This window comes from Siphateles boraxobius, unplaced genomic scaffold, assembly GCF_051911475.1.
Source record: "Siphateles boraxobius isolate OS27281-9 unplaced genomic scaffold, OSU_SipBor_1 33, whole genome shotgun sequence".
Classification (NCBI taxonomy): Eukaryota; Metazoa; Chordata; class Actinopteri; order Cypriniformes; family Leuciscidae; genus Siphateles; species Siphateles boraxobius.
Genome location: NW_027508953.1, coordinates 7063194 through 7076787, shown reverse-complemented (window position 1 = coordinate 7076787; position 13594 = coordinate 7063194). Strand labels below are relative to the sequence as shown.

Genomic DNA, 13594 nt, shown 5'->3' with positions numbered 1-13594 from the left:
GAATCACTAAAGACAATGACGTTGTGCACGTTACGTGTTCAGTCTATAGTGTTTTATCGCCATCTAATGGCCTGGCAGTAGAATACAGTGTTTTTAGTCGTTTTCGCGGATCTGTGTGAATGGGGATCGCTTTGACAATGGTGTCGTCTACGCAGACACTTTGTTTTTCAAAGGAAAAACGTCTCCGTTTTAAGCATATCGTGGTCGGGTAAACGTACCCTATAAAATTCCATGAGAATGAAAGCTAAACTGACAGTTCGTGACAACTACAGCCTACATATTCAAGAACATAAGTTTGTGGCAGTATTATCCAAAACCATAACAATTAGATGCTAACAGTTTTATAAATGTTATACTCTTCTTGTCCTCTTATCCAGATTAATCAAAGCTAAAACTGTCTGCTTGTGTCAGTAACTGTATTGCTTAATGTCCGTGTGAACATCACTGATGAAAAGGGCGAATCAGAGATGGCATTGGCCAATTTGGTCCTCCCTGCAGGCCTACTCCCCTCATCATGTTTCATGGGGGACGGGGAGTTCCCTCGGCTGCTCAAACCCTTACTGTGCCTCTTTCCAAATGAACAGGTGATCATTGTCTTAGTTTGTTGCCTGGGGTGACAGTATCGGCCACTATTAAACAAACCGGCCTCACTAATTAAGGGGTGGATGGGTTTTGTTTGGCACCTACGCTCTCTTTGTAACTCACAACCTCTCACACACATACACAAACGCATGTACATGCCCCAAGCACATGCTCATCCTAATAAACCCCATGTATGCACACGGAGCTTAGTTAGGCAACTTGGTCTGCTGTGTTGCACCACATGAGAAGGTGTGTGAGAGGGAGATGTCTGTGAATGTGTAAAACAGGAAAGAAAGATCGAGCGAGAGAACCCCTCTCTCCCTCAGTCCGTGCCACCCCAGGGTGGGAATGCTAAGACAGACAGGCGGTTTATTTTTGGGTCAGTGACAGTGTGTCAATGGCAGCAGATGCGTCGCAAAGGAAGGCTCTGAGATACCAGCAGACCGTGGTCAGTCACCATCTCTGTCTCTGCTCTCTCTCTCTCTCTCTATCTCCCTCACCTTTTCTTCTTTCTGGTTACTCTTTAGACAGTTGTGAATTGCTGTTCTTCTGTCATTTGAAATCATATGATCTCAAAGATGTTGCACAATCTCTGCATGACTTGTATGACTTGAGTCACTGTGCTGCTGCAGAACTCGCGGGAAAGGGCAGCTGTTTACTCAATCTCTCGTTTATCTGAGGACGTCTGTAGTCTGTACTACCGTTTGTTGTTCTTTGAATAAGTTTGACAAAAACCCAGTCCATACTCTTGTGTGATTTTAAATTGGATGTTAAATAAAAGTTAGCGATTTTTCAATTATGGAAATTCTCTTTTAATCATTTTTTCTTTATTTCTGTTTTGAGTTTGAGTTTGAGTTTGAGTTTAAAGTAGGCTATATTAAAATCAGGGAACTTTTTGCACTTTCTCTAACAAGTAAAAAAAAGAAAGAAATGTTGACCAAAACCATGATCAGAGATTTATTTCAAGACATGTGATAAATATTTTAACATGGATGGCAGATAGAAGATATAGAAAATACTAATCGAAGGATCGCCCAAATATACATTGTAAACTAGAAAAACTACAAACCAATTCAAAAGTTTTGGGGCGGTATAATAATTTAAGATTTTTGGAAGAAGTCAAAACAGTAATATTGTGAAATTTAAAATAAATGTTTCTATTTTAATGTATTTTTAAATATAATTTATTTCATATAATCAAAGCCGAATTTTCAGCATCATTACTCCTGTCTTCAGTGTCACATAATCCTTCAGAAATCATCCTAATGCTGATTTGTTGCTCAAGAAACATTATTATTATCAATCTTGAAAACAGTTCTGTCATGACAACTCTTTGAGTGTTTGGCATGATAATGGGTTTGACAATGTTGATATATTTGGTCTTGGCAGAATAGATCTGCTACGCTGCTGCTGCTGCTGTTATTCCTGCTGCTGCAGAGCAAGTACAGGTCTTGCTACTGCCAAAACATACAGGACACACTGCTGTGAGCAAGTAAACCCCAATTTATACTTCTGCGTCAAACTCAAGCTGTAGTTACGTCTAAAGCCCAATTTATACTTCTGCGTCAAACTCAAGCTGTAGTTGCGCACATACCCTTCTGCGTACCCTGACGTGCACCTCTCCAAAAATGTAACAACGCGCCAACTCTACGCTGACACAAACGCTGTGATTGGTCTGCTAGAACCCCTCCCTCGGGATTCACATGCTCTCTCTGCATGTGTAATTGCGCGTCAACGTGAACAATGACGCAGAAGTATAAATGAAAACCAACCCGCAATCTATAGCGTAGAGGCTCCGGCGTATAGGTCTGACGCAGAAGTATAAGTCAGCCTTAAGACATGCTGTTGCTGTGCAAAATATGAATTATCCGCAACACATCTATACAGGTGGAGATGGGGAGGGTGGAGGGTATCTGAAAGTGCGCTGCACTGCTATAGCAAATCCTGACCAAGTTTGATCAGCGAGCTCATTGGCTACTGATACACAAGGAAGTGAACCAATCAGCTGTGCCCTATAGAGAAAGATGTGATTGCAAACAGATTGAGTTAAGGACCTATATGCCTGCGCCATCTAATGAACTTTGTATTTCTGCTGCCATGATGCTTTTTGGGGACTCTTTGATTAATAGAAAATTCAAAAGAACAGTATTTATTTGAAATATAAATTTTTGATCAATTCAATGCATCTTTGCTGAATAAATTGTTAATTTCTTTTATCTATTTTTTAAATCGTACTGACCCCAAACTTTTGAATGGTAGTGTAAGTGGAACCCCAATCATAAATTATAAATTTATTCCTTAATCCCAGCTTGTCATAGGAGGGCAGCAATGTGGTCCCTTGAGCTCCAACGGCTGGTGCGATTTCTGCTTTGACTGAGGGGCAGAAGAAATGTATGGGTTTTTTTACGAGGTTGAACATTTGAGCATTTGAAATGGTGTTGGTAATACATCTTGTTTAGACTGTAATATAAGTAAGGTAATATTGCTTTCTTATGTAAGCAGTTAAGGTCATCTTTTGTGAGTCCCTGTGTCACTGTGATTTACTGAGAAGTATGTAACATTGATTGAATGAGATAGAGAAAATGTGTGTAAATGTTCTATCAATAAGCATATTTTAGGTTATGGGTCACCAAGAGTGTACGTCACACTAACAGGGATTTACAGCAACAACAAATAAACTAGAAGTTATTCATTTTTGTGTAACACTTTATTTTTATGGTCCCTTTTGAACATTCTGTAGACTATAAGTAACTTTGCAACTACAGTACATGTCAACTAACTCTCATTAGACTATTAGTAGACTGTCTGCTTAATATCTACTAACTCTTTATTGTGTTGGTCCTCCAACAGAATTTCTACTGACTATAAGTTACTTTGCAAGTACATGTCAACTTATTATAACCCTAACCCTACCAGTCTACTAATACTCTACTAACACCCTAATGAGAGTTAGCAGACATTTAGGTGCAACGTTACTTATAGTCAACAGAATGTGTTAAAGGGACCATCAAAATAAAGTGAAACCCATTTTTGTTTGATCTCTTGATTTCTGAGAGTTCAACTTTATATAAATGAGCAGAAATTCTATGCAGCAACAACTAGTGGGAGTGTAGACTTTGATCACGTGAGTTGGATGCTACAATAGAAATGGCTGCTGTAGAAACCAACATCACAGAAAGGTCTCAAGCTGTTTATTCGCAGTCAGTGCAAACAGGGCTTTAGCCGTATTTACAGTGATATGTTTTTTTAGAGCACAGTTCTAGGTTGATTGTTTTATTTGCTGTTATATTGTCATTCTGTTTCTCAATCGTTTTGGGTGTTTTTAGTATTATTTTAGGATTCATTCATATTTTGATTTAACTTTTCTTTTTTTTAGTTTAAGTTTTAGTAATTTTAATTCATTTTAGTAATTCTGAAAGTTTGTTCGATTCTTTTTCATTTCTGTTTAGATTTAACTTTATTTCCATTTTGGTTTTAGTAATTTTAGTATTTCAGGTAGTTGCCAAGACAACATTTCAGATACATTTTTCATCTTATACTTTATTTTATTTCAGCTTTATTTCAATTACTAGAAAATATTTTAATAGTTTTAGTTTTAGTTAAAAATAACTACACTTCTTGTTTCACACGGTCATTCTTTTTTAAAATATTTTTTTCCAATTTTATTTTATTTAACATTGTATTGCTGAAGTGTACATTTAGCAAAGTTAGCTGAATGAAAGAGCCTCAACAGAATGGCCAGGCATATTGGGATATGTTGACAAGTGTGGTCATCACAGCATGGGAAGAACATCTATTTTAGAAGACCTTCAACAGAATTACATATGACTTTACATAACATCTGGTGATGACACCATGACAATTGCCTCAAAAGTCTTCCCATACAGCCATCAACATGACCAAAAGCTCAGCAGCATGCCATCGAACACCTCTTCCAACCCGCTTTAGCTTCAGCACATTAGCCCTTTCTGATAGGAATTATTTGTTTGTAGATGTGTTCTTAGAAGATATTAAAATCTTTGATAGTGAATAATACATTAATGTGTGAGCTGCGACACACATTTTCATTTGCTGTTAGAGCTCCAGTGCATGACAGTGTTCCTTGGGAGTCCTTGAGAGATAGATGAACAAATTGGAAGAAAGAAAGATCCACACAAAGGTGTATGGGGAAGTGTGACTGTGATCATTGGGTCACACCAAAGCTATTATTAACCCACCAGCTAGTATTACAGGCCCTGGGTAGAAAGGGGGTAGTTCCAATCTATGGCGGACAGGGGGTCAGTAAGGGGGGTTTAGAAGGCCGGAGGTGTAGAAAGCAGACTGGGAAGGAGGGGGTGAAATATGGAAAAAGCAAGGGATAACATGTACTGTGGGAACGGGTGAAAGTAACTGGATAGATGCGTGGAAGGAGAGTGAGAGAGATGTGTTATGAGAAATAGAGATACACGATAAACCTATCATCTACATGGGCCCATTCCAAAGTTGAAAGTGAGCGCTTTAACTCAATAAAACTGCAAATAGTAACTCACACACAGAAACACGTTTAATTTCCTCTGAGAAAAATAATAAACCACAGAATGGTTTTAAGCCAAATATATTATAAATGAATAGCTTATTTATAGGAGATTTCTTTAAAGGGTTCGTTCACCCAAAAATGAAAATTCTGTCATTAACCACCCTCATGTCGTTCCAAACCGTAAGATCTTTGTTCATCTTCGGGACACAATTTAGGATATTTTTCGATGAAATCCGAGAGGTCAATAGCCAATAGTTAGCTGGCATTCTGACTTGGAACCCAGAAGTGCTGCACTGTGTTTACTACGCCAACAGCGTGAAAGAGAAGAGATTGTTGAATAAGTCATTCTTTTTTTGGGGGGGTTGCGCAACAAAAAGTATTTTTGTCACTTCATAACATTAAGGTTGAACCACTGTAGTCACAGGGACTATTTTATAGATGTCTTTCACTACGTTTCTTGGCCTTGAAAGTTGCAATGATGTTGCAGTCTATGGGGGGGTCAGAAACCTCTCGGATTTCATCAAAAATATATTCATTTTTGTTCTGAAGATGAACGAAGGTCTTACGGGTTTGGAACGACGTGAGGGTGAGTAATTAATGACAGAGTTTGCATTTTTGTGTGAACTAACCCTTTAATGTCTTAGTTGTCTCTCCTAGATAGCAGCAAGGTTAAATGGAGAGCAAATAACAAAGAGTGTGGGATGTAAGATTTTTTTCTCTTGCCAAAGCAGCATTCATTTAGTTGAAGTGCCCCTATTATGCTTTTTCAGATATAACCTAGTAGTGTGTAATATAGCTTTTTGTGAATGTAAAAGGTCTACAAAGTTTCAAAGACCAAAGTGCATGATAAATGGAGTTACATCTCTCAAAATAAATAATTTATTCTGAACGAGTCATCAGTAATTCCAGTCTTGCTTCCTGCACGAACCTACGTAGGTTTGTAACAAATTTGCATAATTCCAGCCTATATTCTTTATTGGTAAAGAATATACAAGTGCTTTACAAGTGCTGAGGAAGCCTCCGGAGCTGAAATTACTCTGTAAGCTGTAAAAAAGACAATAATATTAGAGGTGCTGATGTGTTGTCCAGAAAGTGTCCCATTTTCAGTTTCTTTTGGCTGATCAAGCATAGATGACAAGTTCTGCATGTGTATCACCTTTATTTAATTCAACCTTTATCTCATGTTATTTGTAAACATATTTGATCAAATTTAGTCTCAAGTTAGATGACTGAAGTTTTCAGCACTTATCACATCTAACTTTCATTGTTTACTTCATTACGTTTTTAAAATGTCGCATAGGCCTATCAGTCTCAGTTGTGTTTTTATTCCTGTGTGTGTGTGTGTGTGTGTGTGTGTGTGTGTGTGTGTGTGTGTGTGTGTGTGTGTGTGTGTGTGTTTGTGTGTGTGTGTGTTTGTTTAGAAAAAGTGGTTGGAATGAAGACACTGGAAATGTGTTTTCCATATGTCTGGATCTTATCCGGATGATTAGCCTATAAATCTAAATATAGAGCAGTGGACTTACTCGAAGCATGTCAAGAAGATTTCCCTCTATTTTTGGACTCCCTCTCTTCTGTCACCTTTTGGGTGTTGTTTTGAAGATGAGGGCGATGTCTTACTTTTTTATTATCTCTATTATCGGTGTAAATTGCTTCGGATAAATGTGTCTGCTATTTATCTACTGATCTCTCGTGTAACAAACCCTTGTTATTTCTTCTGTGATCAGCTGTATGGAGAGTACAGAGAGCACCCTGGTGGGTCCCAGCGGAGAGAGGCCACTCGTCTTCTGATGGAGAGACAGCGAAAAAAGCATGGACATCACCACCATGGACATCACCACCATCATGGCCACCACCATCACGGTCACCATGGGCGGAGTCTCAGCCGAAATCGCCATCACAGCCACCATCACCTGGAGATGGGGAGCATTCATGACAGACAGGAGGAGGAGCAGGCCCACACCTCCTCATTCAAGAAACGCCGCTCCTACTCCAAGTGCAGAGGTCAATAATAATGAGCCTTGCAAGAGCAGATACGAAATATGTTTCAGGTTTGGAATCTGACATGAATTGTAATGTTTTTCCCAGACTGCGTGGCTCGAGTACAGAAGTTCCTCGTCTCTAAATTGGGAGAAGACTGGATCTTTCTGGTGTTGTTGGGTATTACCATGGCATTAGTTAGCTGGACCATGGATTATGCTAGTGCCAAGAGTCTACAAGGTACTACACTACCCAGAATTTCCCTCCTACCGCCTCCTTCTCATTTGCTTTTTCCTTCTGTTGATGAATTTTGCTTATATGTTGTAGCTATTTAAAGTCAAATTTAATTTCCCCTGTTCTATTTTTCCAACTGATATAATCCCATAGTCTTGTGCCACTTTTCCATGTTTTCCCCAATTCTCATTTCTAAAACTTCTCCATATGGCTGGCATTTGTCTTGCTCTTTCTCTACCGCACATGCTCCATCACTTCTGTCCTTCTCTGTGTTTCTCAGCCTATAAGTGGTTTTATGGGGAGTTGAGGGGAAACATCCCACTGCAGTACCTGGTCTGGGTTTTCTATCCCATGGTGCTCATCTTGTTTGCCTCCCTCTTCTGCCACCTGGTCGCTCCTCAGGCCATTGGTGTGTAGTCTCGCTGTTCCCCTTTGTTTTTAATTTGATAGTTTACTATTTTTCATACACCTGCTTTTTATTTTTATTTTTTTATTTATATCATATTTATATTCTTTGCAGATCTTTTAGCTTTATAGCAGAGTTCAAAATTGTGTTTTTGCGTCACCTTTTGAGATTAAAAAAAACATGTTTTGTCCTTATAACAAAGGAATCATTTAGTTATTTTCGGCCTTTTTGTGGCAAATGGCACGTCTCAATGGCTGTGTTGGAAAATCATACTCTTTTCTGACTAAAGGTGCTTTGTGAGTTAATTTTGGATCTTGCCCCTTTTTATAATCTCAATTTTTCATTAAGGTGTCTACATACACTGTGTCCGCCTTTTGGAAGCACCCTTACTGTATTCTGTGCCCCTCAAACTTACCAGCAACATATTTTTCTTTTCTTTCACTACTGTAACTGCTTTACACTGTTTACTACTCAACAATGCCACCTCCTGGTTTATCCAATGCAATCACTTTAAAAACACCTTCCAGATCTTCCCATCCAGGTTACAGGGAGAGATTATAAAATCTCTCTGATCTTATGAAACTGAAACTTTAAAAAACGTTTTTTTACTAGCTGGTGGGTTAAAAGGTTAAAGTCAGCATGAAACAGAAGTTGTGATAGCTTTTTTACTTTCTTATTGTGACGTATATCCAAGTGAAACGGCTTCTCGAACAAGAAACAAAATGATGGCAGGTCTTGATTTTGCCCATCAGGAATTGATTGGATGATTTGTTATTGGTGATAGATTGACACATGCCAAACTTTCATCAACCTCATAAGAGAAGAGATGTTGTTGAAAGAAGAAGGGAGAGTTATTTTGAATAAAGATCATGAGGGCACATGAAAAAATAATAATAATGATGTGCACAGATATAATAAATACTGTAATATTCCATAAAATAATAAGAATTGTCCATTTTGAAGTAATTAATTGAAATCGGTTTCTTCAGTTCCCTTTATTTGTTAATTTGTCCATTTGTTACAGTTTTCCAGAATTTCAAAATTAGATTCTAAATTCTTAGTACTTGACCATATAAATAAAAAAAGAGATAAAATGTAACAAATATACAGTGTTTTTCCTCAATGAAGATATACAGTAAAGACATAACTTAACCTATATACTGTATTCATAAACAAAAAATCACAATCCCTAACCATAAAGGAAACATAAAAAGTACCTTTTAAGGAAGTCCAGTATATGATGGAACACATTTCTGGTTTGGTGTCGATGAAAAAGGTTGGAAAAGCTGCAGATTACATTATGATCAGTTTCAGCTGACTTTTCTATAGTGTACACGATCCATATTCATTATCATATTTAAATTTGTTTAAAGTCCTTTCACATTGATTTTTTATATATATATATATATATATATATATATATATATATATATATATATATATATATATATATAAATTCACAGGCTTTATTTCATAATTTGAGTGTTTTGTCGTTTTTCATTTCTCAACTGACTCTTATTTTTTCCCCCAGGCTCTGGTATTCCAGAGCTGAAAACCATACTCAGAGGTGTTGTGCTGAAAGAGTATTTGACACTCAAGGCATTTATTGCGAAGGTGGTGGGACTCACTGCTGGCCTAGGCAGTGGTTTGCCAGTTGGCAAAGAGGTGAGACACATTTGATTTTACAGTCCCATGTAACATACACAATTTGCCATTTCATATTTACAAAATGCACAGTGATTTGGTGGGCTTGAGTGCCAGTTGTGTCAACTTGACTGGCCTCAGCATTCTAACCTTTAAATTGTGCTATTTTTATGTATTAGGGTCCCTTTGTTCACATAGCCAGCATTTGTGCAGCTGTGCTCAGCAAGTTTATGTCTTTCTTCTCTGGGGTCTATCAGGTAAGCAGAAGTGCATGGAGATCCTGTGATGCATATTTGGCATCTCCGTTCATAAAATGCTGAATGCTCATTTATCATCAGGTGGCAGGACAGAGTTTTTTTATTACACATTATTTTTGAGGACACTGGTGGCAATGCTGATTTATCATTCAGGGCGTTTATATTACCATGAATTATTACCACCTTCCTCCACCTGCAGTGTTGGGGAAAGTTACTTTTAAAAGTAATGCATTACAATATTGCGTTACTCCCCAAAAAAGTAACTAAGTATGTTACTTAGTTACTTTTTATGGAAAGTAATGCGTTACATTACTTTTGCGTTACTTTTTCTCACCTGCATGGGCTTGTTTGTTTGTTTTTTAATAGCAGCTGAAACAATCTATTTTTGCCAATTGTTAAGGCCCTTTCACATCAAAAGTTAAATGAATAAGCCTCAGGCTGAAGCAAATGCATATTTACTACTGTACAGTAGAGGGCGCCGCTCAAACAAACCTTTCAGCTGCTGCTGTTCTTGATTAAATAACAATAGGATACAGGAGAAGGAAGTTCAACACTCTTATTTATAAACCTAATCTAAAGTCATTTTTGCTTATTAGTATGGTTGAATTAGATCATTGTAGGTCAGCAGCAAAGACATTGGTTAATAAAGTGAGATTAAATACATAAAGTATATTTGTGTAATTTAACATAGTTAATTATAAAACTTTTGCACAAAATTCTGAGATTGCATTTGACTGTTTTTATTCATTTTGAGGAATACTGAATGTTTTTGTGCAAGTGAGATGAGTAAATGCATGTTCAATGCAAATGCACACAACACCTCACTTTATTTCTCTCAACATCGGGACAGGAGAGCTGTCAGTCAATAAATGTGAAAAAGTAACTAGCGTTACTTATTTGAAAAAGTAACTCAGATATTTTGTTGTAAATTGAAAAAGTAATGCGTTACTTTACTAGTTACTTGAAAAAGTAATCTGATTACGTAACTCAAGTTACTTGTAATAAGTTACCCCCAACACTGTCCACCTGTACCCTCAACTGTGTCTGCTTCCCTTTGTTTGTATGCCTCTGTGTCAGTAGAGCCCATATTGTTATACAGACATCCTCACAGTGGGTTGTGCCGTAGGGGTTGGATGCTGTTTTGGAACCCCTCTTGGAGGTAAAGTGCATGGTGCAAAGGCATTTTCTAGTTTTTTCTTAAAGGTGCAGTGTGTGACTTTTAGCGACATCTAGCGGTTCGGTTGCGAGTTTACACTAAGGGCTCAGCTCACCCCTCCCTTTCGAAGAAGCTACGGTGGCTAAAACGGGACAAACATCGTCGTCTGAGACGGCAGAGAATAGCCAGAGTAAACCAAGTTTCTGTACCACAGTCCATTATAAACCACATCATGGATAAATTTTACAAAGCCATAGTCAGGTGAGGATCAAGGGTCTTAATACGTAATATAATAATAGTAATTAGTTGATTGTCTCACGAACGTAACCAGCACATTTCTCCCCACATAGCAAACCCATAATACAGCGAGGGAGAAGAACCACATGAAACTATGCAACTATATATTTTTTCTAACAGGGTAGTAAAAGTTTAGCTGGCTAATATGAGCTGTTACTGTGGCTGAGCTGGTTAAAGCGTTAAGCCTTGTTTATACTGGACGCGTCCGCATGAGCCCAAAGGTGCGTGCGGCAAAAATGAAGTGATTGCAACAGCGCGCGCGCCTCCGCATCCCCTAGACACCATTTACTACACACAATGGGCTTTTTTTCTCTGATTTTGGAAACTCGATCGACTTAAAATGCTTCCAAGATCGACGGGTTGGTGATTCCTGTAACTGTTTTACGGTCAATGACAAGAGTACTAATCAGCTGTCTCACGAACGTAACCAGCACATTTATCCCCACATAGCAAAGCCATAACACAGCGAGGGAGAAGAATTAAGTTACATGAAACAATCCAACTACATATTTTACACCACTGACAAGGGAAAAATCACTACTCACAGTGTTTATGGCTAGCTTCTAGCTTTCTGCGGCTTCTCTTTCAAGGTAGTGACGAAACGCGCTCTGTAACGCTGTTTGTTCGCTGTCGGCTACGGTAGAAACATGACGTCACAATATGTCGACCTTCATAGAAGGGGATTCCCGCGCCTATGTAGATATAAATGCCTCATTCTAAGGTAATAAAAACATTACGGTTTATAAAGTAAGTTCTTTATACACCACTGAACACATAGTTATGGATGTCATATTGCATTTCTGTTAATAGATACTCAAAATTTTTACACATTGAACCTTTAACCTTAATCAGTATAAATTATGACAACTTTCTGAATAGTTTTAGCATGTTATTGAATATATATGGCTGTCTTAATGTTTTGGTCTTGGCTGACTAGTGCTAGTGATTATTGCTGCTGCAGAGCAAGTATGGAGTAAGTATGCTGCTGCTGCTGCTGCATAAATAGACATACATAAATCCTGTAGCAGATCTGGGGGAGGTCAGGTGGAGGGTTTCAGAGGAACTCTGATTGCACGGTGCAGGACTAGGTTACAGCAAACAGTGAACCAGTTGAGCAAGTAACCTTATTGGCTGCAGGATTAGCAGCGGACAATCACCTTGTGCCATGCAATAATGATGCAAATCAGCATATTTGAATGATTTCTGAAGGATCATGTGACATTGAAGATTGGGGAAATGATGCTGAAAATTCAGCTTTGCCATTACAGTGTCACCTGTATAGTTGTACAGAAGCGATAGAGAGTCCAAAAATAAACAGTCTTTTTTAAATCACAACAAAACACACTAAGAAAATAAGACACACAACCATGTTAAACTCAAAGAACTAAGGTGAACTTAAGGCTTAAATACAAACTGGGTAATCAATAGAGACAGAACAGGTGTTGGGAACTAATTGACAACGATAGAAACAAACTTGTGACGGGAAAATAAGAACAGGAAACAGGAACTAGAATTAAACCAAACATACACGTGACACACAAGAATGAATATATATATATATATATATATATATATATATATATTTTTTTTTTTATATATATATATTACAAAATAGAAAACAGTTATATTAAATCATTATAATATTTCACAATATAACTGTTTTTACTGAATTTTTATCAAATCAATGCAGCCTTGGTGGATATAATAGACTGTAGTGGAATACCATAATAGTGGGAAAAAAGTCTTACCAACCCCAAACTTTTGAACGGTAGTGTTCCTATTTTATCATCATATTTGTGTGAAAATCCCTGTTAAAGATGACAGTAAACCCTTCTAAATGTTTATTTTATTTATCCAGGTGTTTTGTTTAGCATTGAAGTTACATCAACATATTTTGCTGTGAGAAACTACTGGAGGGGCTACTTTGCTGCCACATTCAGTGCTTTTATTTTCAGAGTGCTGTCTGTGTTCAATAAGGATGCAGGTGGGATACTAAATAATATTCCTGAGTGAAGGTCTTAATAGCCTTGAGATGATCAAATGTCAGATGAGATGACATTTCTCTTCCATTGGTATTGTTTCAGTCACCATCACTGCTCTCTTCCGCACCAACTTCCGCATGGATTTTCCTTTTGATCTCCAGGAGCTCCCGGCGTTCGCCATTATTGGGTGAGAGTGCAGGGGCGAAAGCGTGCCGTTCGTGGTGAGGGCACAATCCTGAAGATGTGTGTGTGTGTGTGCCATACTGTAACCCTTGACACACTAGTAGAAATGAGCACACAGCACTTTAACTTCTGTATTATTGTCAGCTGACCAAAGTGACCAGATATTGGTATTATATTTGATTTGATGAAACCTCATCTTTTGCTATTTGATCATTTATTTATTAGTTATTCTATTATGCTCAATTATATTCCATAATAACTGTGTTTACATTGATCAGAAACAATTCAGCAATCCTTTTAATGTATCTGTCTATTTCATGAAGAGTGAAAAGGCCAGAATGATTTAGAATGATGTGATAG

At 37.7% G+C, this 13594-nt stretch overlaps 1 protein-coding gene across 1 annotated transcript in view; it reads left to right on the top strand.

Annotated features, from left to right (window-relative positions):
• The first annotated feature begins 794 nt into the window (after positions 1-794).
• clcn1a (chloride channel, voltage-sensitive 1a) overlaps positions 795-13594 on the top strand; it is a 28695-nt gene continuing 15895 nt past the window's right edge. The window contains exons 1-9 of the mRNA XM_077195257.1: positions 795-1030; positions 6823-7099; positions 7184-7315; positions 7590-7718; positions 9247-9380; positions 9539-9616; positions 10697-10775; positions 12928-13053; positions 13154-13238. Of these exons, the coding sequence (XP_077051372.1) occupies positions 980-1030; positions 6823-7099; positions 7184-7315; positions 7590-7718; positions 9247-9380; positions 9539-9616; positions 10697-10775; positions 12928-13053; positions 13154-13238 (1091 nt within the window). The 5' untranslated portion in view covers positions 795-979. The remainder of the gene's footprint in view (positions 1031-6822; positions 7100-7183; positions 7316-7589; positions 7719-9246; positions 9381-9538; positions 9617-10696; positions 10776-12927; positions 13054-13153; positions 13239-13594) is intronic.